At 50.6% G+C, this 24,441-nt stretch overlaps 1 protein-coding gene across 7 annotated transcripts; it reads left to right on the top strand.

Annotated features, from left to right (window-relative positions):
• The first annotated feature begins 369 nt into the window (after positions 1 to 369).
• PFAS (phosphoribosylformylglycinamidine synthase) lies at positions 370 to 24,441 on the top strand. 7 transcript variants are annotated; one of them, XR_012499369.1, is made up of 32 exons: positions 499 to 574; positions 3,401 to 3,581; positions 3,666 to 3,801; positions 4,261 to 4,366; positions 4,740 to 4,929; positions 5,018 to 5,123; positions 5,481 to 5,621; positions 5,740 to 5,864; positions 6,019 to 6,147; positions 6,668 to 6,799; positions 6,936 to 7,064; positions 9,811 to 9,884; positions 9,996 to 10,152; positions 10,461 to 10,522; positions 10,671 to 10,832; positions 11,116 to 11,241; positions 11,386 to 11,517; positions 11,705 to 11,935; positions 12,072 to 12,252; positions 12,334 to 12,417; positions 12,651 to 12,806; positions 13,023 to 13,142; positions 13,467 to 13,612; positions 13,740 to 13,947; positions 14,103 to 14,194; positions 14,274 to 14,388; positions 14,968 to 15,291; positions 15,391 to 15,732; positions 19,770 to 20,074; positions 20,592 to 20,730; positions 21,192 to 21,294; positions 21,606 to 24,441. XR_012499369.1 is itself a non-coding variant. In XM_074342233.1 (29 exons), exons 1-28 carry the CDS (start codon positions 530 to 532, stop codon positions 15,699 to 15,701), a joined length of 4,101 nt encoding a protein of 1,366 aa, XP_074198334.1. In that variant the 5' UTR covers positions 499 to 529; the 3' UTR covers positions 15,702 to 15,732; positions 16,809 to 19,745. The 7 variants fall into 7 exon arrangements, 3 of the variants coding, with proteins under 3 accessions (XP_074198334.1, XP_074198333.1, XP_010964259.3); XR_012499371.1 differs by having other exon boundaries at positions 370 to 523; positions 20,592 to 21,294; XR_012499370.1 differs by lacking the exon at positions 20,592 to 20,730.

The raw sequence follows: 24,441 nt of genomic DNA, 5'->3' as shown, positions 1-24,441 counted from the left end.
CAAATCTGTCAAATAAGGATTTTGTGAAGATCGACCGAGATTATGTGAAGTGCTTTAATGGGTGCCTAATAAATGCTTCCAATCATTATTATTGTTACTGTAACTAGCCAGAATATGGGAGTTAAAAATATATGCCTCCCACTCTTCTAAGAATTAAACAAATCAGCTCATTCAGAAAAGACAAAAGTGAAAGAAAGCAAGCCAAGGGAGCAGGGGGAGGAAACTTGAGTCCTGGTTCCGTTTCCTGCATTCAAAGTATGTCTCCGTCACAGTTTGCACAGGGACAAGAGAAGAGGGGACATGGAACCGAGTGTATCTTCACAAACGTTAACTCAAGAGAGATTCGTGGGACAAACCCTCTGCGGGGAGAAGCTTCTCTAGGAATTGAAGCAAGAGCGCGGCTGCAGCCTGGGCCGGCCGGGAGGGGCGCTCTTAGGCTCCGCCTCTGCTCGCGGCGCGCGCGGATGACGTTGCTCTGCGCGCCCGGTTCGGGGAGCTCAGGGACTGCAGGAGCAGCTACCACGTGCGTATGGCCACCGCGCGCCCGCCCTGCCGCCCCCGCATGCAGCAACCGGTAGCCACCCACCCCACGCCTGACCCAGGCCCCTGCAGGATCCCCACCAGGCTACTGCGCCTAGCGGGGGCCTGCGTGCCCGCCTTAGTGCATGCGCCCTTTCCCGTTTCTTGGACGCCCGGCAGGGAGACTCCACGTAAACTCAGGCCCTCTCTAACAATTCAACCAACAAAGAAAAATCCTTTGACCGCCTACTTTTTTTTTTTTCCTTTGGCCGCCGATTTTATGTCAGGCACCATGCTAGTCGTTGGGGAGACAGCCCTGATGTAAACAGTCTTGTCTCTGTGCTATTAGAGCTTCTATTTTACTGTGAATGATAGACGAAAATCAGCTGGTTTAATACAATGATTTATGGATATGATAATTCCTATGAAGGAATTATGGTATGGAGCACGACTGAGGCGTCTAACTTTAAAAAGGGTGATAAACACGGAGCAGGAATCACTGAGATAGTGAGGAATCAAGATCTGGCAGGAGCACTGATTGCTGAAACTAGCCTTGGCCTGGTGAATGATGGGAATCGAGAGTTAATTCAATCAGTCAACAGTTTTTAGATTTTTGTTTTTTAAGCCCCAGGTATTGTTCTAAGCCTTGGTAATCCAGTGGAGGTACATTCATTAGTACATTCATGCCCCCATGGAGATTTTGTTCTAGTGGGAAAGGAAGAGCTAAAAATAAATTAAAATGTCAGATAGCAATAAGTACTATATAGAAAGTTAAAATAAGGCCATCTTACCATGGCTCCTTCAGAGCAGTTGATCAAGGAAGTCCTTTTCAAGAAGGTGAGTTTCACCTGAAGTCCAAATAACAAGAAAGAGCTAGTCATGCAAAGATCAGGGTGAGAAAAATGCCTTTTAGACCTGAGCTTGGCAAGTTAGAATAATAGAAAAGAAGCCAGTGTGGTTGATGCATCATGGGTGAGAAGGAGAGTAGTGTGAGACAGTGTTGGAGATGTAGGCAATGGCCAGACCACATAAGCCAGGACATGAGTTAGAATGTTAGACCATGTGTGAGGAGAAGCCATGATCTCATTTATGCTAACTTGTGGCAGGTGGATTGTGGTTGGGGCAGGAGTGGAATCGGGTGCATTAATCCAGGTGAGTACTGGTGTAGCAGAGTTGAAAGCATGTGGACAGGTTTGGGATACATTTGGAAATAGATTAACTGGTGGATCGGGTATAGAGGGGGCTCAAGGAAAGAAGAATTAAGGTTGACTACTGTGTTTTTGACTTGAGCAACAGATTGGATGATGGTGGTGGTGTTAACTGAGATAGGGAAGATGGGAACAGGAGTTCTGGAGAAATGATAAATCACAATTTCTCTTTTTGTCAGAACAGGCTATCCTCTGTGTTTATGAGACATCTATGTGGCGATGTCACCTAAGCATTTGAATGTACTAGTTTGGAGTCTTGGAGAGTCAGAGTTAAATAAAGTTATGGAATCTGTTGGCAGATATTAAATCATATGAAATTGCCATTTTGGTCAAAAATGGTTGAATGCTGGTAATTTCATTGGTTCAGTCTAATAGATGATATTTAAAGCTACTGGATGAGGTTGCTTAAGAAGAGCATGTAGAGGGATGAAGAACCAAGGGCAGAGCCTTGGGCACTCAACATTTAGAGGTCAGGCAGAAGAGTAGGAGCCAGCACAGGTGACTGAGAAGGAGCAACCAGAACAGAAGGTAGAGGAATATCAGGAGAGTGGTCATGAAGCCAGGAAAGGAGGGTTTCAAGAAGTAGGGATTGAATAAGTCAAATGCTGCCTAGAGGTTGAATAAGGTAAAGAAGTTATTGAGCTCTAGATTCACAACTTTGTAATCTTTGGTGACCTTGACAGAATAATCAGATTAAGCCTTGAGTAAATTAGATTTGAGATGCCTATGAGTTGTCCAAGTAAAGAAGTAAGGCAATGACCTTCCTTTTCTCCCATTTCCTTGGGAAGAGGCCATGTATGCCTGGGAGTCCCATGTGTATCATCAAAGCTGAATGAGTGGTATGGATCAGAAGCCCTCAGCTCTGCTAGGAGGGAGATGTCCCTGAGCACTGGGGCAGCTGGGGGGGCCTACCAGAGTTGGTGAGATCTGTATTCACCTTGGGAAGGCTTCAGGTAGGATGGGGATAGGTATAGGCATTCTAGGATAGGGGCAAAGGAATGGAGAGGGGACCAGGCAGGGTTTAGTGAGTAAAGCCAGGGTCCTGATGAGAAGGAGTGGGATCACAAGTTGAAAAGTAGCTGGGGAGAGATGTGGAGGGCCTTCGAGTGTCAGGCTAAAGCCTTTGGATTTACCTTGAGCAGGGACATAATATTTCAAAACTGAAGTAGAGGAACTATCATTTGACTTCATCAACCAGCCCAATCCAGCTCATCCTTCAGGTTTGTGCTTAAATGCCATTTTCCCCAGGAAGTCTTTCCCAGTTCCAGAGTGCTAGGTTGGTACCCACAGTCCCTTGACCTTGGTCACAATGGACTGGAAATGTCTGGGTACTTGGCTGTCTTCCTCAATAAAATGTAAGCTCTACGAGGGCAGAAATGATTTTCATCTTGTTCACAGCTTTGTTCCTAAGATCTTGCCTGGGACCCAGCAAAGTGTGGTGTACAAGGAACACATGTCAAGGATATACATGTATACCCCAATCCCACGTTACTAAAGCCCACATTTTGCAGGATTGGCTAAAACCCCCAAGGTTACATTTTTCAGGTTACCTTGTATCCCTGAATGCCCCCACTCCTTTCCCCCACCCCATCCCTAATGCCTCCAAAGCCTCAGCTGGCCTTGAAACTTGAAGTCGGTTCAACAGATAGGCTCTAGCTAATGTTATTTTTTAGGAACACAACTCATCTCTCCAGCAACAGTCACCTGCAGAGATGTCCTCAGTCCTGCACTTCTATGTCCGTCCCTCTGGCCATGAGGGAGCAGCCTGTGGGTACACTCAGAGGAAGCTGCAAGAGAAACTGCCAGAGCTGCAGGATATCAAGACCGAGCTGTGCTACAATGTGAACTGGACAGGTTGGGCCAGGTATTGGATTCTTGGGAGTGGTACCGAGTACCAGGGGCAGTTTCTGTAGGTGTCCTTGCTCTGTCTCCCTGCAGTTAATTCTTCCCCAAGTGCTGAGGAACTGAAGAAGCTGACGTGGCTGTTTGGCTGCCCCTTGTTACTGGACGATGTCGCTCAGGAGTCCTGGCTCCTTCCCGGCTCCAGTGACCTGCTGTTGGAGGTCGGGCCCAGGCAAGTGTCTCAGCCTTGGGCAACTTGTTCCGTGGTCCAGAGCACATCAGCTCTTCCAAACATACTGCCCACCCCTTCCACTTTCATTCCTCTTCCTCCTTTTGTGATCCTTGGGAAATTTGTTTGCCCTTTACTCCATCCCACTCCCTGCCTCGAAGTTCTGCACATACCTTCCCCATGTGGGAAGATGTCTTTGAAGAGTGAGCCAGCTCCCAGGCATATTCTGGAAATATAACAGGTTGCATTCTGAGTTGAAATTGAAGCAGTCTGATGCTCCAAGGACAGTTATGATTTGCTTTAAACCACCTTTGGAAGCAGGTTTCTTGGTGCCCAGGTCTGAGGCTGGAGGCCAATGGTGGGGTGAGTGGATAGAGGTGGGAGACTGGCTGGACAGCAGCAGGCAGGATCCACCTTCTCAGCTGGGGCTCTCAGGCCCTAACCATCTGGCCCACTCCTCAGGCTGAACTTCTCCACCCCGACCTCCACCAACATCGTGTCAGTGTGCCAGGCTGTGGGGCTGGGGGCTGTGGACCGCGTAGAGAGGACCCGGCGCTACCTGCTCTCGGTGAGGCGGTAGGCAACCAGAGGGGGATCAGGAGGAGGAGGTGGGCCAGAGATAAGAGATTGGGTCCTAAACTCTGGAGAAATGATGTGAGAAGCAGGGGGAGGAGTTCTGGTTTCAGGCCTGCCCTGTTTGCATGTTGTTCACTGTCTGAGGTCACCTGGTCGAGGAGTGAATAGGACAAACACAGCCTGCACTCTAGTCTGTGCATGCTGACAGGGACTCCTGCCTGGAAGGGGTATCTTTTTCTAATCTGAGCAGAAGTGCCATGTAGGCTGGCAGTGGGCTGGCCCTGTATGGCTTGGAGGACCAAAGGTAGACCATTTTGTCCATGCATCACCTCTGCACCCCTTGCCCTCTGTGTCTCCACCCCTAGTTTGCCCACCCGCCTTCAGCTGAGATGGAGGCCATCGCGTTGGCCACCCTGCATGACCGGATGACAGAGCAGCACTTCCCCCAACCCATCCAGAGCTTCTCCCTTGGCTGCATCCAAGTCCCCCTAGGTGGCCCAATCGACATACTGGCCGAGGGCCAATCTGCCCTGGAGAAAGCCAACCAGGAGCTGGGTGAGCAGGGGTCCCTGGAGGAAGGCCCAGGCTAGGCTGGTAAGGGTGCGGAGTCCAACAGTCAGCTCTTCCGGGGTTTGTCTCCTAGGTCTGGCCCTGGACTCTTGGGACCTGGATTTCTACACCAAGCGCTTCCAGGAGCTGCAGCGGAACCCCAGCACTGTGGAGGTCTTCGACTTGGCTCAGTCCAATAGGTGGGGAGGAATGGGGACGTTCTGATGTCTGAGGCCACGGAGGTTGGAAGGGAAGACAGCAGGGACTCTCCATGGCTCTCTCTTGGCCTCGGGGCCTCCCTGAGTCTGTTTGAGTGCTTGGGCTCCCCGTCTATCCAGTAGTCTGCATTCACATCTTGGTTTTTATCTTCACTTTGGATCTGGAGAATCACAGTGACAGACTGTTGGAAGATTATGACTTTCTGGAATCTATTTTGACCTGTGAGCTAAGCACCAGTTGGCTGTAGTTATGTTTATACTGGTGAGAAGACATGCCAAGGCCTGAGAAATGACCCGTGTTTCCGCCCTGCCTTCCCCTCCCCGTGACACCCTCTGTAGTGAGCACAGCCGACACTGGTTCTTCAAGGGCCGACTCCACGTGGATGGGCAGGAGCTGGCACACTCTCTGTTTGAGTCCATCATGAGCACCCAGGCATCCTCCAACCCCAACAACATCCTCAAGTTCTGTGACAACAGCAGGTGGGCTGTGCCCTAGGCTGGGGTGACCTCAGAGCCAGGGCACAGGAGGCTCCAGGCTCCGGTGGGGTAAGCACAGATCCCAGGAAGGAAACGGGGTCCGGAACGGATGTGTCCACAGTGCAATCCAGGGGAAGGAAGTCCAATTCCTACGGCCTGAGGACCCCACACGGCCAAGCTGCTTTCGGCAACATCAGGGGCTGAGACATGTTGTCTTCACAGCAGAGACTCACAACTTCCCCACGGGTGAGCTGAGTCCCCAGGAGGGACAGGCAGGATAGGGCAAAGGTCCCAGGCCCACTGTGGACATCAGGTCGGCTGCATGTCCTTATTTTCAGTGCTGTGGTCAGAGGTGGAATTTGCCTCTTTGGTGCCATACGTCTCCCTGCTCTCTTCACAGGAGTAGCCCCCTTCAGCGGTGCAACCACTGGCACAGGGGGCCGGATCCGAGATGTGCAGTGCACAGGCCACGGGGCCCACGTCGTGGCTGGCACTGCTGGCTATTGCTTCGGAAACCTGCACATCCCAGGTCCCATCTCTTTCCTCTCTACCCATCTCCCCTCCAGATTCCTTGTCCTGGCAGGGGCCGAACACTTTTCTCTCTTAGGTCAAAGGGAGGGCTCTAGAGTAGCTGGCCTTTAGCCAACTATGTCAGGAGGACAGTAGGCCAGGGGCAGACCCAGGCTGCCAGGTTGACTTTGCAGAACCACAGTTTTCTTTATAAACTAGTACCTACTCAGCAAGAAAACGTGATGCTGGGTTGAACTTGTGACGATCAGCTGCCCCCAGAATCCACTTTCTTAGAAAGCATGAAGAGTTCTGATCACAAGAGTCAGTGGGAAGGCTGATGTGGGAGGTGGGGAGCAAGACCAATGCTTTATTGCATTTTTTAAATTTGCATCTTATTACATCTTCCTAAAATGGGACTCCCTAAAGTGGGACATTCCACCCACCCAGGTAGGCCTTAGTGGCTTAGTCTCTTTCTGAAGGACCCTGGCTTCTCTGGCTTTCATCTTTACAGTGTAACCAAATTTCTCATTCCTGCCCAGGTTACAGCATGCCCTGGGAGGATTCACGCCTCCAGTATCCTGAGAACTTTGCCCGACCCCTGGAGATTGCCATCGAGGCCAGTAATGGGGCTTCCGACTACGGCAACAAGTTTGGAGAACCAGTGCTGGCTGGTGAGGCTGGGGGACATGGGGGATAATAAACACAGATAATAGTCCCAGAGGTGGGGTGAGGTGTGTGACCCAGTGAGCGCTGAGGAGACTGGGTGACTAGACCCTGTCCCCTCTCCCTGTGACATCCATGCTCCAGGCTTTGCCCGCTCCTTGGGCCTCCAGCTCCCAGACGGCCAGCGGCGTGAGTGGATCAAGCCCATCATGTTCAGTGGAGGCATTGGGACCATGGAAGCTGAGCACGTGAGCAAGGAGCCCCCAAAGCCAGGTAAGAGCCTGCCACCTCTCTCCAGATCCAGCCGGCTTCCTCCCTAGCACTTGGCAGCCACAGGAGGGGAATTTAGAGGACACTTCAGTGGTTTGCTTTTTTATCTCCCAGCTCATATCTCTTCTCCTCAGTATAGATTTTCAAGGCAGGGCAGGGCTTTATGCCAGTGGGGCAGGCTTAGTCTGTGTTGCCTCTTATCTCTTCCCTGTTTGACTTCTGCATGGCAGGGACCCACTCTGCTAAGTCAAGGCAGCCAGTGTTTATCTAGGACCTGAGTTCATACGCAAGCTCAGTTCAGTGGGTCAAACATTTACCGAGCATCCATTGGGTGCTGGGCACCATGCTAGGAGCTGTGGCAGAATCAAGATAAAGGCCAGGTGCCATTTATTGAATGGGTGACCCAGCTGCATGGTTCAGAATTTAAAAGGTGAAAAAAGGTTATACAGTGAAAACTCTTCTCTTACTTCCAGCCACCCAATTTCCCTCCGGAGAGATAACCTGTGTTAATCAGGTGCTTTTGTACCCTATGTATTTCCTGCATATGTAAACAGACCCATGTGTATATTTGCCTCCTTTTTTTTCAAACAAATAGCATATGTGCATATTTTTATAACCATTTTTTAAAGATGTAATTCATATACCATAAAGTTCACCTTTTTAAAGTGTATGAGTCAGTGGTTTTTAGTGTATTCACTGAAATTGTACATCAATCACCACAAATTCAAGAACATTTTCATCACCCCGAAGAGAAACCCTGTACCTGTGAGCAGTCCCCATCCCCCCTCTCTCAGCCTCTGGCAACCAATAGTCTACTTTCTGTCTCGATGGGTTTGCCTGTTATAAGTGGAATCACATAATATGTGGCCTTTCACTTAACATGTCTTCAAGGCTCATTCATCTTATAGTGTATATCAGCACCTTGTTCCTTTTTATGGCTGAATAATATTCCACAATGTAGATGTATCACATTTTGTTTATTCATTCATCAGTTAATAGACATTTGGGTTGTTTCTGCTTTTCAGCTATTATGAATAATGCTACTATAAACATTTGTGTACAAGTTTTTCTGCATGCTTATGTTCTTAATTCTCTTGGGTATTTCACTAGGAGTGAATTTGCTGGGTCACATGGAAACTGTACTCAACTTTTTAAAAAACTTCCAGACTGTTTTCCAAACCAGCTGTGCCATTTTATATCCCCCTCAGCAGCATATGAGAGTCCCAATTTCTCCAGATTCTTGACAGTACTTGTTATTATCTGTCTCCTTGATTATAGCCATCAGAGTGGATATGAAGTAGGATCTCATGGTGGTTTGGATTTGCATTTCTTTAATGACTCACAATGTTGAGCATCTTTTCATATGTTTGTTGGCTATTTGTATATCTTCCCTGGAGAAATGTCTCTTTGGTTCCTTTGTCCATTTTTAAATTGGATTATTTGTCTTTATTTATGGCATTGTAAGAGTTCTTTGTATATTCTGGATACTAGCCCCTTATCGGGTAGATACATGATTTGCAAATATTTTCTCTCTGAGTTGTCCTTTTACTTTCTTCATGGTGCCCTCTGAAGCATAAGCATTGTTAATTTTGGTAAAGTAGTTTATCTATTTTTCCTTTGATTGCTTCTGGTTTCAGTGTCATGACTAAGAAACTATTGCCTAAGCCAAGGTCACAAAGATTTACTCGTATGCTTTCTTGTAGTACTGTTATAGCTTTTAGCTCTTACATTTAGGTCTCTGATGCATTTTTGAATTAATTTTTGTATATGGTTTGGGACAGGGGTCCAACTTCCTTCTTTTACATGTGGATATCCAGTTGTCCTAACAACCCTTTTTGAAAAAACTATTCTTACCCCATTGAATTGTCTTGGGATTCTTGTCAAAAATCAGTTGGCCACAAATGTATGGACTCATTTACGGACTCACAGTTCTATTCCAGTGATTATATGTATCTGTCTATCCTTATGCTGGTACCACACTGTCTTGATTACTGTAGCTTTGTAGTAAGTTTAAAAGCAGAAATATGAGTCCTTCAGTTTTGTTCTTTTTCAAGATTGTTTTTGCTGTTCTAGTTCCCTCGAATTTCTATACAAATTTTAGGACCAGCTGGTCAATTTCTGTGAAAAAGGTAGCTGATTATGTTGACTCTGCAGATCACTTTGGGGGAGAGTATTGCCACTGGAACAATGTTAAGTCTTCCAATCTATAAACGAGATCTCTTTCAGTTTGTTTAAGTCTACTAAGATATTTCATAAGTTTTTATGCATAAGTCTTGCATTTCTGTTGTTAAATTTATTCCTAAGTATTTTATTCTTTTTGATGCTGACATAAGTGGGTATGCATACTTCTGTACCTTGCCTTTTGCAACTTAGCAATGTGCTTGGAGATCATTGCTTACCAATGAGATCACATTACTTCACTATATTCATATGTAATTCTCTTTTTTGGTGGCTTAGTTTTTCAGTGTATGGCTTATACCATAATTTGTTTAACCAGTTCTCGGTTAGCATTTAGATTATTTCCCATCTTTGGTAATGCAAATTTAATCCCACACTGTTTAGTTTTGTGCATAGTGATTTTGTACCTGTGCGAATAAATCTGGAGGGTAAATTCCTCAAAGTGTATTTACCTAGTTAAAAATATGTGCATTTGTAATTTTGGTTGCTCTCCCCTGATAACAGCTTCCCTTGTACTGACATTTCTTATGGTCACTTCGCCACGTTCTGATTCTGCCCTCCTTCCTCATAGGCATGGATGTTGTGAAGATTGGGGGTCCTGTCTATAGAATTGGAGTTGGGGGCGGAGCTGCTTCATCTGTGCAGGTAAGTGGGAATAGCTCAGATTCAGACTCCATGATATCCCCAGGCCCCATGCCTGGGTGGGGTGTGAGTTCCCAGCCCCCCTGAGTGGAGCTATGCCATCTGTTCCTCCAGGTGCAGGGAGACAATGCCAGTGACCTGGACTTTGGGGCTGTGCAGCGGGGAGACCCAGAGATGGAACAGAAGATGAACCGCGTGATCCGGGCTTGTGTAGAGGCTCCTGGCGGGAACCCTATCTGCAGCCTCCATGACCAGGGTGCCGGTGGCAACGGTGAGAGGAGGAGACAAGGGACCAGGCCTGCCTGGTCTCCTGCCAGGTTTGGTTTAGGGAGAGGCATCGAAGATCTGTAACCAGCGCCCATCTCTGGGTCTCACTCCCCACCAGTTACACCTTCGGGACAGGCTCAGGGTTGGTGGGTAGCAGCCTGCTGCTATGGGATAGCTGTGGGGAGGGTGCGGCAGCGATTTGCACAGGGTCTCACAGAATTAGGGGTTTCTTTGGAGGCTGGGGACGGCCCTTCCTTTGCCCGGTGCTGACCAAGACCAGATCAGCACCTCCCCTGGAAACCCTCTCACCAGGCAATGTCCTAAAGGAGCTGAGTGACCCAGCTGGAGCCATCATTTACACCAGTCGCTTCCAGGTAGGTCTCATCCCCTGAAGTCTGGCTGTCTCCCTGTCCCTGCTAGTCCCAGCCAGCCCCACCCATCTGCCCCCTACTCCCAGCAAGATCATGAGACTTGGGGGCGGCCCCTAACCCTTCCCTTTCATCCTCCCACATGGATGTGCAGCTTGCGGATCCGACCTTGAGTGCCCTGGAAATCTGGGGGGCCGAGTACCAGGAGTCGAATGCGCTTCTGCTGAGGCCCCCCGACCGGGACTTCCTGAGTCGTGTCAGCGCCCGGGAACGCTGCCCAGTTTGCTTTGTGGGCACCATCACCGGAGACAGGAGAGTGAGTTTGAGTTTGGCCTGGGGAGTGGGTAGCAGGCACTGTGGGTGGGCTTGAGCCGCCTAGGTACTGGAGGGAGCTGTCGCAGGACAGAGATGAGAGGAGGGCGAGAGCTGTGGCACACACGCCGTGGGGAACAGTGTGTAGGAGGTGGTAAGGGAGGGGCACTCAACAGATAAGCCAAACGAGGTGGAAAGAGTATTTCTGCCCTGCTTTCTAGAAGTATTTATTCCCTGCTAACTGTCATAGTCTTATTCTCTCTGGGTGGTGTCCCTGTGGTCTACAGATAGTGCTGGTGGATGATCGGGAATTTCCTGGGAAAAGAAGTGATGAGGGGGATGCACCCCCAACACCTCCCTCAAACCCTGTGGACCTGGACCTGGACTGGGTGCTGGGCAAGATGCCCCAGAAGGTATGTGGGGGCAGGCAGGGAGGCTGTGTTTCTCCCTTCTCTGGCCCAGCCCTTCAGACCACCCTCTACCCTCCGTGTGCTTTGTCACCTGAGCGCCTGGCGCTCCCCTGCGTGCTCACACCCCTGTTGCTGTCCGTGTTGCAGGAGTTCTTCCTCCAGAGGAGTCTTCCTGTGCTGCAGCCTCTGGCCTTGCCCGCAGGGCTGAGCGTGCGCCAGGCTCTGACGTGGGTTCTCAGGCTGCCTGCTGTGGCCAGCAAGCGCTACCTTACCAACAAGGTCCTCCCTGCGCCCCAGCTCCACCCCCTCAGCCCTCTGCACCTCTCCCTCACCAGGGCCGGGGCAGCTACCCTGATGGCCTGGTCCCCTGCTGTCCACGCTCTGAGTCTTGTCTGCTCAGGGCAAGCCAGGCCTCCTCCCGCCCCCTTGTCCCTGTCCCTTGGCCTCTTGCCAACCCCTCTTGCAGGTGGACCGCTCCGTGGGTGGCCTGGTGGCACAGCAGCAGTGTGTCGGACCCCTGCAGACCCCTCTGGCAGACGTGGCGGTTGTGGCGCTGAGCCACCAGGCGCTCGTAGGGGCTGCCACAGCCCTGGGAGAGCAGCCAGTCAAGAGCCTGCTGGACCCCAAGGCTGCTGCCCGGCTGGCCGTGGCTGAAGCTCTCACCAACCTGGTGTTTGCTCTGGTCACTGACCTCCGGGTGAGTCCCCTGCAGCTCCTGCCCTGGAGCCCCAGGCCTTTGGGATGCAACCACATCCGCCATTTGCTTACCCCTCTGCCCCCAGACTCTGCACATCGCGCTCCCTCTCTAATGCCAAGTCTCTGCTGCTTTCTAGGATGTGAAATGCAGCGGGAACTGGATGTGGGCAGCTAAGCTCCCGGGGGAGGGTGCGGCTCTGGCTGACGCCTGTGAGGCTATGGTGGCAGTGATGGCGGCCCTGGGTGTGGCGGTGGATGGTGGCAAGGACTCCCTCAGCATGGCTGCCCGGGTTGGCTCTGAGACCGTGCGGGCTCCTGGTGAGGTCTGGGGACCAACGGGAGAGGACCAGGCCTATGGGCCTGGGCTAGTGCCTCACTCCCTTTCTCCTTGCTTCGCAGGGTCACTGGTTATCTCAGCCTATGCTGTCTGTCCAGACATCACAGCCACTGTGACCCCAGACCTCAAGCATCCTAAAGAGAGAGGTATGGGTTCTTCCTCCTCCTCACTGCATTGTGTATTCAGAGCCTTGTCCTTAGTTTGGGGTCTGCTTTGTGAGTGCTGGGCCCCCTCATCTCAGCACTGGGGCTGTGGTGCTTTCTGGGGCTTGTGGTCTGGGTGCCTTGCCACATCCTGGAAACTTCAGTGCTCCTGAGCACAGTGAGGAGCGGGTCTCTGGGGCCGTCCATCTCCCCTCACCCCTTCCCTGTCTCCCCAGGCCATCTGCTCTATGTGCCTCTGAGTCCTGGGCAGCACCGGCTGGGGGGCACAGCTCTGGCCCAGTGCTTCTCTCAGCTTGGTGAGCAGCCTCCCGACCTGGACCTTCCCGAGAACTTGGTGCACGCCTTCAGCATCACCCAGGGGCTGCTGAAAGGTGAGTGAGGCGCTGGGGGAGACAGTCCCTGTGGCTGACACATGGCAGCATTCACCAGCTGAGCATGTGAGAGGGGCAAGAGGAATCCGGCGCCCTTTTCTCTGGTTCTCTGAGTGCCCGCATCCTCGCACACAACCTCTGCCCACTGTCCAGAAGTGGGGCGGGGCAACCAGGTTTGGGTCCCGAGGTTGCTGAGCAATTTTCTCCTTCCTCCAGACCACCTCCTCTGCTCAGGCCACGACGTCAGTGACGGGGGTCTCATCACCTGCCTGCTAGAGATGGCCTTTGCTGGGAATTGTGGGATAGAGGTGGACATACCTGCCCCTGGGGTCGATGGTGAGGAACCTGGGGTCTAGATCCAGGCCCCACCCTGTGGACTCCAGGTCCTTTTAAAGAATGGCATGTCCCCAGCCCCTTTTCCCTGGAGTCCCTTGCTGTCTTCTCTGACCACTGAGCCAGGTGACACCCGTTTCTGACTGCACCCCTCTGAGACCTCCCGCAGACCCTGATGCTGCATCCTCGTCCTTGCTCTCCCAGGCCACACCCCATCCCCGCATCCCTGATCCCTGCCTTTGCTCCTCTAGCACCAACCCCTCCCCTCGACTGCACCTGAGTCCCTGGCAGTACCCTAGTCACTTAATGCCCCCATTACTCTCTCAGCACTGCCTGTGCTGTTTGCTGAGGAGCCAGGCCTGGTGCTGGAGGTGCAGAAGCCAGATGTGGCCCAAGTGCTGACTCGTTACTGGGATGCCGGCCTCCACTGCCTGGAGCTGGGCCACACGGGTGATGCCGGGCCCCATGCCACGGTGAGGAAGTAAAGAGGAACGGCCGGCCCACAGAGGAGAGGCCATGGTTCACCTCTACCAGCGTCGGAGGAGGCCCAGGGTGCACATCCTTGATCTCAGCCCCTGAAAGATTTGCACTTCCCTCTAGGTCCGGGTGTCAGTGAACGGCGCTGTGGTTCTGGAGGAGCCTGTCGGGCAGCTCCGAGCCCTCTGGGAGGAGACCAGTTTCCAGCTGGACCGGCTGCAGGCAGAGCCACACTGTGTGGCAGAGGAAGAACAGGGGCTGAGGGAGCGGACAGGGCCCACCTACTGCCTGCCCCCTACCTTCCCCAAAGCTTCTGTGCCTCACGAGCCTGGTAAGGGAGTGTGTGCAGGGGCTTGGCTTCCTGCGCACTTTGGGCCTGGGTTTGGAGCCCAAGGCTTGGATGCCAGGCCTGCCTTGGAAAAGGTGTCTAGGGGGCTTGGGTGGGGAAGTAGTCTCCTAGCACAATGACATTCTTCCTCCCCCCAGGTGGCCCCACCCCCCGAGTCGCCATTTTTCGAGAAGAGGGCAGTAATGGAGACCGGGAGATGGCCGATGCCTTCCACTTGGCTGGGTTTGAGGTGAGCAGGGTGCCTGGCAGAGCTGGGGCTGGGCCTCTGAACATTTGCCATCTGACACTTCCCTCCCCTGTCCTGCCAGGTGTGGGATGTGACCATGCAGGACCTCTCCTCTGGAGCAATCAGGCTGGACACATTCCGCGGGGTGGCCTTTGTGGGCGGCTTCAGCTATGCGGACGTCCTTGGCTCTGCTAAAGGTGAGTGTGCCGGCTTCTGACCCCTCATTCCTGAAGAGGTACTTTAGCTCCCTTCGTCCTTGCCTGAGAACAGGCTTCTCACCTCCATGAGGTTGGCCAGTGGGGCATGAGTGCATTCATTCTGGGCCAGATGCCAGCAGAAGGCCTGCAGGTAGCTAAAGTGAGGTAGGTGGGCTGGGTGGCGCCGTGCCAACCTGGAGGGCACATGCCCTGTTGGAAACAGCAGCTGCTACTCCGCTTCAGTAGATTGTCCTGTTGGAAAGCTGGATCAGCATGGCCAGATCTTTCTGTTTTTCAAGAGAAGCCAAAAATCCCAATTTTTTATGTAAAATCTTACTTTTAAAAATTAGGTAACTAAATTAAAAATTTTGAAAATGCTCTGCTGGCTAAGCAGAAAGCTTGTTATGGGCCATCTCTGGCCCAGGAGTTGGCTACGTCTGTTTCAAGCAAGTAAACCTGTTTCTCCCCTGGCATTTGCCCTCAGCTTGGGCGGGGGGAGGGTCCTGGGATTGTGTAACAGGGAAATACAGCTGTCGCCCTTCATTCCAGGTCTCACCGCAGCTTCCTTGTTCCTCCTAGGGTGGGCAGCTGCTGTGACGTTTAACCCACAGGCCGGGGCTGAGCTGAGGCACTTCCGGCAGCGGCCAGACACCTTCAGCCTGGGCGTGTGTAACGGCTGTCAGCTGCTGGCTCTGCTGGGCTGGGTGGGAGGCAGTCCCAGTGAGGAGGCAGCAGAGACGGGCCATGATTCCTGGCCAGCCCGGCCCGGCCTCCTGCTGCGCCACAACGTGTCTGGGCGTTATGAGTCTCGCTGGTCCAGCGTGCGTGTGGGCCCCGGGCCCGCCCTGATGCTGCGAGGGATGGAGGGTGCTGTGCTGCCTGTGTGGAGCTCTCATGGGGAAGGTCAGGCTCTGGGAAGGCAAGGCCAGGGGAGGGCCTGAGGACAAGGGCAAGTGGTCGGCATGAAGGCACTTTGATCTCATGTCCCTCCTTCCACCCCAGGTTACATGGCGTTTTCTTCTCCAGAACTCCAAGCCCAGATGGAGGCCAGGGGCTTGGCCCCGCTGCACTGGGCAGACGATGACGGGAACCCCACAGAGCAGTACCCCCTGAATCCCAACGGGTCCCCAAGGGGTGTGGCTGGTGTCTGCTCCCCTGATGGCCGCCACCTGGCTCTCATGCCTCACCCTGAGCGGTCTGTGAGGCCTTGGCAGTGGGCATGGCGACCCCCTCCATTTGACACTCTGACTACCTCCCCCTGGCTCCAGCTCTTCATCAATGCCCGAAACTGGACCCAGGAAGGAAGCTGCTGAGCAGGCCAGGGATGCTCCCCTGGGTCCCATGGTTGGTACTCGGGGTATCTGCTGCCCTCTTCCCCATTATCCTTAGAAGTACCCTGTGTTACTTCCAAATGTGTTAGATAAGGACCAAATGCCAAAAAAACCTCAGCCAGTTGTATTAATCTGCCTTGCTTCTGCCTTATGCTGTTGGATCTGTTTTCAGTTCTGCTCTAACATGTTTTGTCCTTTGTGGGCCTGGGGAAGCAGCAGGTGGTTCAGAGAAGACCCCCTTTCGGTGGGCAGTTGGGATGCATGGGGTGGGGGGGTTCCATTGTCCCCCTTCACTGCACCGCATCACTCATGTCACTTATCTGGGCTCGGAGGGATGTCTTAGGCCCTCCTTCCTCATCGCTGGGGTTTAGGGGGTGAGGGTGTACAAAAGCATGCAAGTCAGGACCTAAGTGTTCTCATCTGAAAAACAGCAGAAACTTTCTGGATTCTTCTTTTTAAAGGCAGTGCTGTGCTAAGTGTAAGCAGTTGTTGGCAGCTTTTCTGACAGTGTCTCCAGCTATGTCCCAGGGCTGCCCCCGAGCTGGCCTCTGAACTCAGGTTCCTGAGTTTTACTCCTGATTAGCAGCCCCCCCCCACCGCCAAAGCAGTGGTCAGCACCCTCACCCCTAGCACTGGGCCTTTAGTGTTCGTTCATTCATTCATTCATTCATTCCATCAGTGTTTGATGATTAGCTGCAGTGCCAAGCAGTGTCACTGTCGCCAGGGAGGTTATGGTCTAATAGAATTTAAAATAACATTTTAAATAAGATCTGTGTATGACACCTACCGTGAACTGGGCATGTGCTAGGCATTTTATATGTATGGAAATTATTTCTTATAAGAGTTCAGCAAGGTACTTGATACCCTCCTCCCCACTCTTTTTTTTTTTTTTTTTTTTTTTCTTTTTTAAACAAAAGGAGAATTAAGGTTAACTAGATTGCCCAGGGTCACACAACTTGTGAAGGGACCAGCTGGGAGGCCTTGCTCAGTACTGCAACATCTGCTTCCTGTCATCCTGCAGTCACAGTCGTGGAGACAGCATCGTCAGGACTTCTTGCTGACAGCTGTCCTTGCTTCCTTTGCTCACAGGAGTGTGTAGAGGCCACTTCCTCCTGACAGTTGTGTGGTACAGCTCAAGTCAGTCCGCCCCCTAAATAGCTCAACATCTTGATTAAAGAAATTCCCTGAGAAGGGAGACTGGAATCTCAGATCCCTGAGGACGTCGGGCCTGGCGGGGAAGGGGGAGGCCCCACACCGTGCTCCTGGTAGAACAGCCAAAGGAGAGACTGGTCGTGAAGAAACAGTGTTAAATTTCAGCTATGGAGAAAATAACTGGATTGTTTTCTTATTGCTTTGCAAACTCACTTACCCTGAACAGTGTGGGGCTAGTAGGTCATTTCTGGTATTTGAATTTTCCTTCATGGTGCTGGGAAGCAACGTATATATATAATCAGATAATCTCAAATTGACAATTTTGAGGACTGATCCCAGGGCTGGGATGTCAAGTTTACAAGCACTTGATGCAAAGGTAGCAGGATGGTATGTGAAGTAACCTGCTGATTGGCTGTGGTAGATGAATTCATGCACTTTGGAGAAGGAGCAGTTTCTGGTTTTGATCACTCTGGCCAAGCAAGACCCACCCTCGGACACTGCCATGACGAAGTCAGCTCAGCTTCTCATCCTTGTTTTTATCTAGTAGCCACACATCACCCTGTCCTTGCTGGTCCCTGACCCAGCTCCTATCTCCCCATCCATCCCAAAAGCCCCTCCTGGTGGTGGCTTTTATTCTCAAAGCTCATCTTATCTTCCTCAGGCCAGGGAGTTGGGGTTTGGGTCCCCTCCATACCACTCCCAGATTATTCTCCACCCACTTTGAAGAAAATATTGCCCATTTTAGGTTCATGCCATCCTGTATCACCTTCATCCTGTACTTTGTGTTCTGCTGACTTCCCCATCACTTGGGATACCAGTCGTTCCCAATATCTGATTCCCCTTTCTAGAAACGGGACCTCTCAGTACTTTAGCAGGGGTCGTGGCTAATCAAAATAAAGATGACATCTCCCAGTGTCCCTAATAGCTCTGACTAAATTCTGACCAATAAAAGAGAAAATGATGTACACAACTTCTAAGTGTCCTTAAAGGAAGGGATGTATGCTTCTCTTCATCTAGTCTTGCTTCCTGCTACCTGCATTGAAGACGTGATGGCTAGAACTGCAGCATTATTTTGGACCATGAGTTGGCTTTGGGGCACTAGCACCATGCAGAGTAGAGTAATAAGATAGGAGACTGGATTTCTTGACACTGAGGAGTATGGACAAGCCCTGAACAGGCTATCACTGGGTATCTTAAACTTCTGTCTTGTTTAATCCCTATTTTGGTGTTTTCTGTTCCTTGTAGTCAAATCTTATCCTGTTCAACCCTTCCTAACTCCCCCTCATTATTCAAGGGCATTGCTCCCTGGTTTATATTCTTGCTTTCCACCTCAGCCCCTTCCATTATCCTGATCCATGTTAATAACCATATAACAAAATGATCTTTTCTTCAATGACTTCCTCCATTCACCTCAGCCCTGGAATGTTGTCATCACCCCAGATCTTCTTCACTTCACACTCATTTGTTCGAGCACCCTACCTCTGACCTTAGCCTCGCTTCCTTCCACTTTGCATCTTCATCTTCAGTATTCATCTCAAAGTCATCAGGACCTCCAGCTCAATAGCAACTTACCCCCAATCCATTTCTTCTCTCTTCTTCCCTCTTATCCAGCCTCCAGTAATAGCCTTTCCAGTGCCCTTCAACTTGACCCAGTATCTTTTCATCATTCCCATTTGACTAAATCCTAACCCATCAGCTTTCTCTGAGAAAGCCAGACAACAGGGCAGATTGTCTCATTATCATCAATTCATCATTACCCACCTATGAGGGAAACGGGGAATGGGAATGAGAAACAGATCAAATGTAATGAGAGGGCACTCAAGTGGAGCCGTGATAGTAATGCACCATGAACTAAAGGGGTAAGATGACCTCAGCTCACTACACCCAAGGTCTAAAGCAAAACCATTTACAATAACATCCAAATCTAAGTCCTGCCCTCTCTCTGGGTCTCATCAGTCAACAGCTCTTGGATCAAATTCTTTGTAGGACACTGAAGGCTCTCAGAGCAGCATCACATGCCTCTCTTTCCAGCCCAAGTCACTGTTGTAGTTTTTTTCATCACTGCAGTCTTGCTCTGAACTATGTGTTTCTTTGATCAGAGAGCTGTCTCCTCAGTAGAGTGTAAACTCAATGAGAGCAGTTTTGCCTTCCACTGTAGCCTACCTCCTAGTGTGGTGCCTGTCACCTACCAGATGCTCCATAAATATATATTTAACAAATGAATGAATCTGAATGTTAAAATTAGTAAAGGTTGATACACCTTTTTTTTTTCTTAATAGAATAGTGAACTTAGTGAACTGGGCTCTCGGGTGGCTTGGCTTTGCAGTTCCTCTCAAGCGTTTCCCCTTTTTACTTCATTTCTCCAGTATGCAAAATACTCAGTTTCAAGCCCTTGTCATCATTTCAAGTGAATGACACTATGTATGTGTTGGGGTGGGGGTGGGAGGACAGGAAGAACCAGTAAGTCTTGCCTCTGTCTTCACTTAACACTTGCCTGGCAGCCAAAAGGGACCTTCAATTTCATAGAAAAAGACACAGCACTGAACTGAGCATGTGTTCATCCCCTGTCAGCGCAAAGTGTGCTGGAAGGAAGGCTCCAGCAGGACCAGGCACAGAGAGGAGGAAGTGTGTGCAGGGATCTGGATGGGACACCCCCACCCCTACAAGAAGGCCACTTTCTCCAGAGAGGCTCCCAGCCTCTCCAATAATAGGCCAACCCACACCTGAGCGTCCCTCCAAACAGTGCCTGGGACACCTCCCCAAACTCAGATGTGGACAAGGGGGATAGAAAGGAAAAAAGGTGGTCATCAGACAATGAGCCTATGGGAGGAGAATGTCTCCCACAGCAGCTGAGTCTTCAGAGGCCCAGGGTCCCACAAGCTCTATTTATTTCCCCAGCACCTGCTGCATTCAAGACCCGGGAGCAGAAATCAAAGGAATCCTCAGCCTGTCATTATATGCTTGGGGGCACCAAACAGCCAGAGAATGGAGCCTCGTGCACTGCTGTGGAGGGACCTCTGGCTTCAGGAAAGACCCTCTTGTGTGAGCAACCTGCTAGGCGTGCCGGGGATTCTCGGCTGTTTTGCCCCCAGGAGGGGTGGCTTTGTGCAGCTTCATCTCCCTAGTCTGGCTGGAGGAGTGGCCCATGGCTACAGATTGGAACAAAGAGTATGAAACAGAGCCCCACTCAACCTGTCACTGAGGTAAGAAAATTGTCAAGGGTCTCCTCCCAGGGCAGGCACACATGAGAAGGGAGACAAATCCTGAAATAAACAACTTCGAAGAAGTATGCTTTAGCGGAAGCTCGGGGTACAGGTGGGAGCTCACCGCAGGGGATGTGGCCCAGACTCGGGATCAGGGAAGGAGTCTCAGGATTAGCTGAGTCCTGTGGGAAGAGTAGAAGCTTGTTACAGGAGAGGGCAGGGAGGGCACTCTAGGAAAGTAGACGATATTTGCAAAGCCTCGGAGGTGAGCAACAAGGTGAGTGAAAGAACTAAACAAAGGTGAGTCTGTCTGGAACATTAACTACATTAGGAAACAGGACAAGCACAGTTAAAGGCTTAACAGAGCGTGTCAAAGAGCCTGAACTTCATCCTTAGAGCAATGAGAAACCACTGAAGGGGTTTACATGGGGGGAAGACATGATCACTCCACTGCAGAGGACAAAGACAGGAGAGGATGTGGGGAGTCCAGTAAAAGGGTTTTCAATTCTCCTGGCAGAAATAATGCTGGCCAGGACTAGGGTGATGGCAGAAAGAAATGGAAGGATTCAAGAATCACCAGGAACTGGATGTGAGGGGAGAAGGAGAGAGAGGAACCAGTAATGAAGCCCAGACTTCTTGCTTGGACCGCTGGGCAGGTGATTATTTCATTAACTGTGGTAGCAACACAGGAGATGGCGTGTATATGGGAGGAAGATGAGGTGCTTTGCTTAGGGCTTGTTGAGTTTGAAGTGTCAGTGGGACAGGAAAATGGAGGCATCCAGCTGGTCGTCAGAAGAGATCTGGGATGGAAATGGAGATTTGGGAGGCACTAGTCTGTGTGGGGAAGATTATCTAGGAGGGATGAGTGGAGCCTGGTAACCAGCGTTGAAGAGGTTGGCAGAAAAAGAGGAGACTGAGGAAGAATGGCATCACTAACCTTACAGCTTAACCAGCTGAATGACTTCCCACTGCCCAAGTCATTGGAGTATCCTGGGATGCCCCTGGGAGGGTATCCAGGGCAACAGAAGGGACTAGGCAGTCAGCCTGTTCTCCTCCCCACTGAGTCCTAGCATGCTGACCCCATCTTCACAGTGAGGCAAACTCTTCTCTCCCTTAGATCTTTTCCCAGTGTAGTACAGACAGCCGTCCCCACTCCCACACACCTCACCTGGAGAAGGTTACGAGGACATGGCTAAGCTAAACAAAGCAGATGAAAAGAGGTAAGTTATGTGGTACCTGGGAGGCTAGGACCCTGTAGATTCCCAGTGGCACCTTGTAGGAGGTTCCAAAGGAAGGAGCAGGGGGTATCCCCACTGGGTTAAAGACACAGGGATCCTGGCCCAAGGAAACCCCTTCTCACCCTTGAGGATGTGATGGGCCTCCTCCTGCCACTTCTAGAATATATGCTGAGAAACAGATGTGAGATGCAGGAGGGCAGGTGTCTTTTAAGGAGTCAAAACTAAGAGTTGCCAGAACCTAGTCAGAAGAATGTATAACTCTGAGTGTGGCGGGGATGTGTGTACTTCACTAGCTCCAGACACTGGGTCCTTATGAAGAAACGGTACCGAACACTGACATATGGTGCAGCCATCCCTGCTTCGCTGGCTCATGATAATCCCGTAGTGAAAAGGAATGAATGGCAGAATTCTACCGTTGGGGAGAGGGGGACAGAAGGTAAAGTGCCCGTATTGTGACTTGAGGGCAAGAACAGATGCCCTCTCTCCTCTGTGCCCTATCCACAGCCAAACCCTTCATCAGAAGCCCTATGTCTGTCATTGGTGTCTCCATTCTTCTTGGCCAGGCCTCCATCTTCATTCTTCCCCTGCACTTTGGGGATCATCCATATTATTGCTTCCCTTGCTTTTTGCTTATCTGGCTTCATCGCTTCCTCTCCTACCTCTACCAGCTTAGTGCAGACCCTCATCTAGCTTAGTGGAATGACCTGTTATTCCATTTCACCTCCAACTGGTCTAACACCAACTGGATGTTCTACAATAGAATTCTGTTTTTTTTATTATTATTCTTTTTCATATTCTTTTTTTTTAATTGAAATGTAGTCAATTTACAGTGTTGTGCAGTTCTGGTTCTTAATTTTGATAATTGTATTTAAATAGTTTAATTTGCCTTGAATTCCTATATATTTTATTTTATGAATTTAAAACCATCATTCTGAGTAGGGGTCCGTGAGCTTCACTTAGCTGCCAAGGGGGTGCATGGGAGCAAAAAAGGTTAAAAACTCCTGCTTGATAGAAATATATATTGCCCAAAGGGAGGCTTGACTTTGGTGTTGAGTCAGATATCTCTCTGGTTCAAGTCCATCACTTCCACCTCTTGGTGCCCTCAAAAGTAGGTAGGGTGGGGGCTCTGGGACAGCAGTCTCCCCAAAGCAAAAAAAAAAACTGCATCAACTGCATGCAGGTAATTGGAAAAGGGAATGTCTGCGAGGTACAGAATCAATCAGTTGCAGGCCTACTTCAATCAGTTCTTGGACATACCTTCACACCATCTTGAAAAAAGTGGCTGCAGGCCATCATGGCCTACTGAGATCTGTCCCATGATATGCATAATTCTATTCACAGCTAGCTGGCCAAGGATCTCACCTGTGTCTGGCTAGTGGCCTGGGAAGTGGCCAGGCTGGAGAGCTGGCCAAATAGGGACTTTCAGATAGGTTGGCAGCTAATGGACCCAATTAGAATCTGTCTCTCGGGGAGTTTGAATTTGAACACACAGTGGGAGCCAGCTGCTGGGAAGGCCAGAAGAAGTGACAAGACACAGGGAAAGAGGTGAAGGGTGAGACAGAGAAAGTGGAGTCAAGAAGAGGAACCTGCCAAGTTAGGGATTCCTTCCACCCTGATCTCCCTGAGGAGGTCCGGCCTTGCACCTCCATGCATGGAGGTCTGCTGCCTACCATCTGGAAGAGCCCACCTAACTCATGCCCCAAGAACTCCAAAGCTGGAGGGCCAGGCGTCCCCTGCTGCACAAGGCTCATAGCAGAGCATGACTCCTGGCATGACAAAGACCCAAAATGAGGAAGTTGAGGGGATTCTCCTCAGTCTCCCTAATCTAGTCTGACCTCCTGGCCCATAAATAGGCCCCTATCCCTTGTGCCTGGAGCCAGCGCCCTGTTAACTTCTAAGTCCTTGAAGGTTCCTTTCCAAGGGTTCCCTCTCTGCTTGACTGCTCACAAAGTAGTCAGAGCCAGTACTGCCCCTGGCGGGGAGGAGGGGGCAGATGGTAAACCAGCAGAAATGGGGAGGGAGGGGAGGCAGCATGGGGTTGACCCTTGCGAGCTGGCTCCCTACATTCCCCAAGTCTAGACTCCTCCTTTCCCTCTGGGGTCTGTGACACATCCCTCTCTAATTCCTCATGGATCAAACTTAGTCCACTCTCTTTGCCCAGAAACAAATTCAGGTTCAACTACATCCTTACTTCCTTTAATCCTAACAATCTTTTAGAGAGGAGGAAATGAGTCTCAGAGAGAAATCTGATACTGGCCATCAGAAGTGAGGAGTCCAGGCTCTTTAGTATGCTTTATAAAAACCCTGCATATGGCCAACCCCTCCTCCTTCACAGATCCCTGCCATTCATTCCCCATGGCACCCTTGCCAAACTAATATACTTGCATTCCCCAAAACATGTCCTCTCATTTCCAAGTCTTTGCTCCCAGTGTTCCCCTGGCTAGAATACCCCTAGGATGCCCTGGTGAATTCTGAGTCATCCTTTAAGACTCAAAGGATCATCCACTGTTCTTTGTAAACTCCTCGTGAGGCAGAGCCTGTGTCCTAATAGCCTTTGTAGCTCTAGCCCTTCACTTAAGGCCTGGTAAGGTAAAGGACCAAAGAATATGCATCCCTTGGCCACAGTGTCACAAAATCATTAGGATCCAGAGGTTTGGCCGGCACTTGCAGCCCCAAGGGTGGGACGGCCTCAAGATGAGAATCCTCTTGAAGTTTTTGGCTGGGAAGTAGATGACATCTAGAACCCCTGAGGGTATGCATGGCCTGGGTTCCAAAATTCATCCTGTTGGGTCTATTCAATCACTCAACTATACATAATGGGTCTATTTTGCTCTAAACACTCTGCCAGGTGCTGGGGATCAAAGATGAAAGGAGAAATTAGCTGGGAGGATACACTTGAGCCGAAGCTTTAAGAACACTCTAAAAATCTATAAAACTGCTTTCTTCCAGGTGTGTGTGTGTGTGTGTGTGTGTGTGTGTGTGTGTGTGTGTGTGTGTGTGTGTGTGTGTGTGTGTGTGTGTGTGTGTGTGTGTGTGTGTGTGTGTGTGTGTGTGTGTGTGTGTGTGTGTGTGTGTGTGTGTGTGTGTGTGTGTGTGTGTGTGTGTGTGTGTGTGTGTGTGTGTGTGAGA

Source organism: Camelus bactrianus, chromosome 16, assembly GCF_048773025.1.
Source record: "Camelus bactrianus isolate YW-2024 breed Bactrian camel chromosome 16, ASM4877302v1, whole genome shotgun sequence".
Lineage (NCBI taxonomy): Eukaryota > Metazoa > Chordata > Mammalia > Artiodactyla > Camelidae > Camelus > Camelus bactrianus.
Note: the sequence above shows the minus strand (reverse complement) of the source record. Positions and strands in the feature narration are given on the sequence as shown.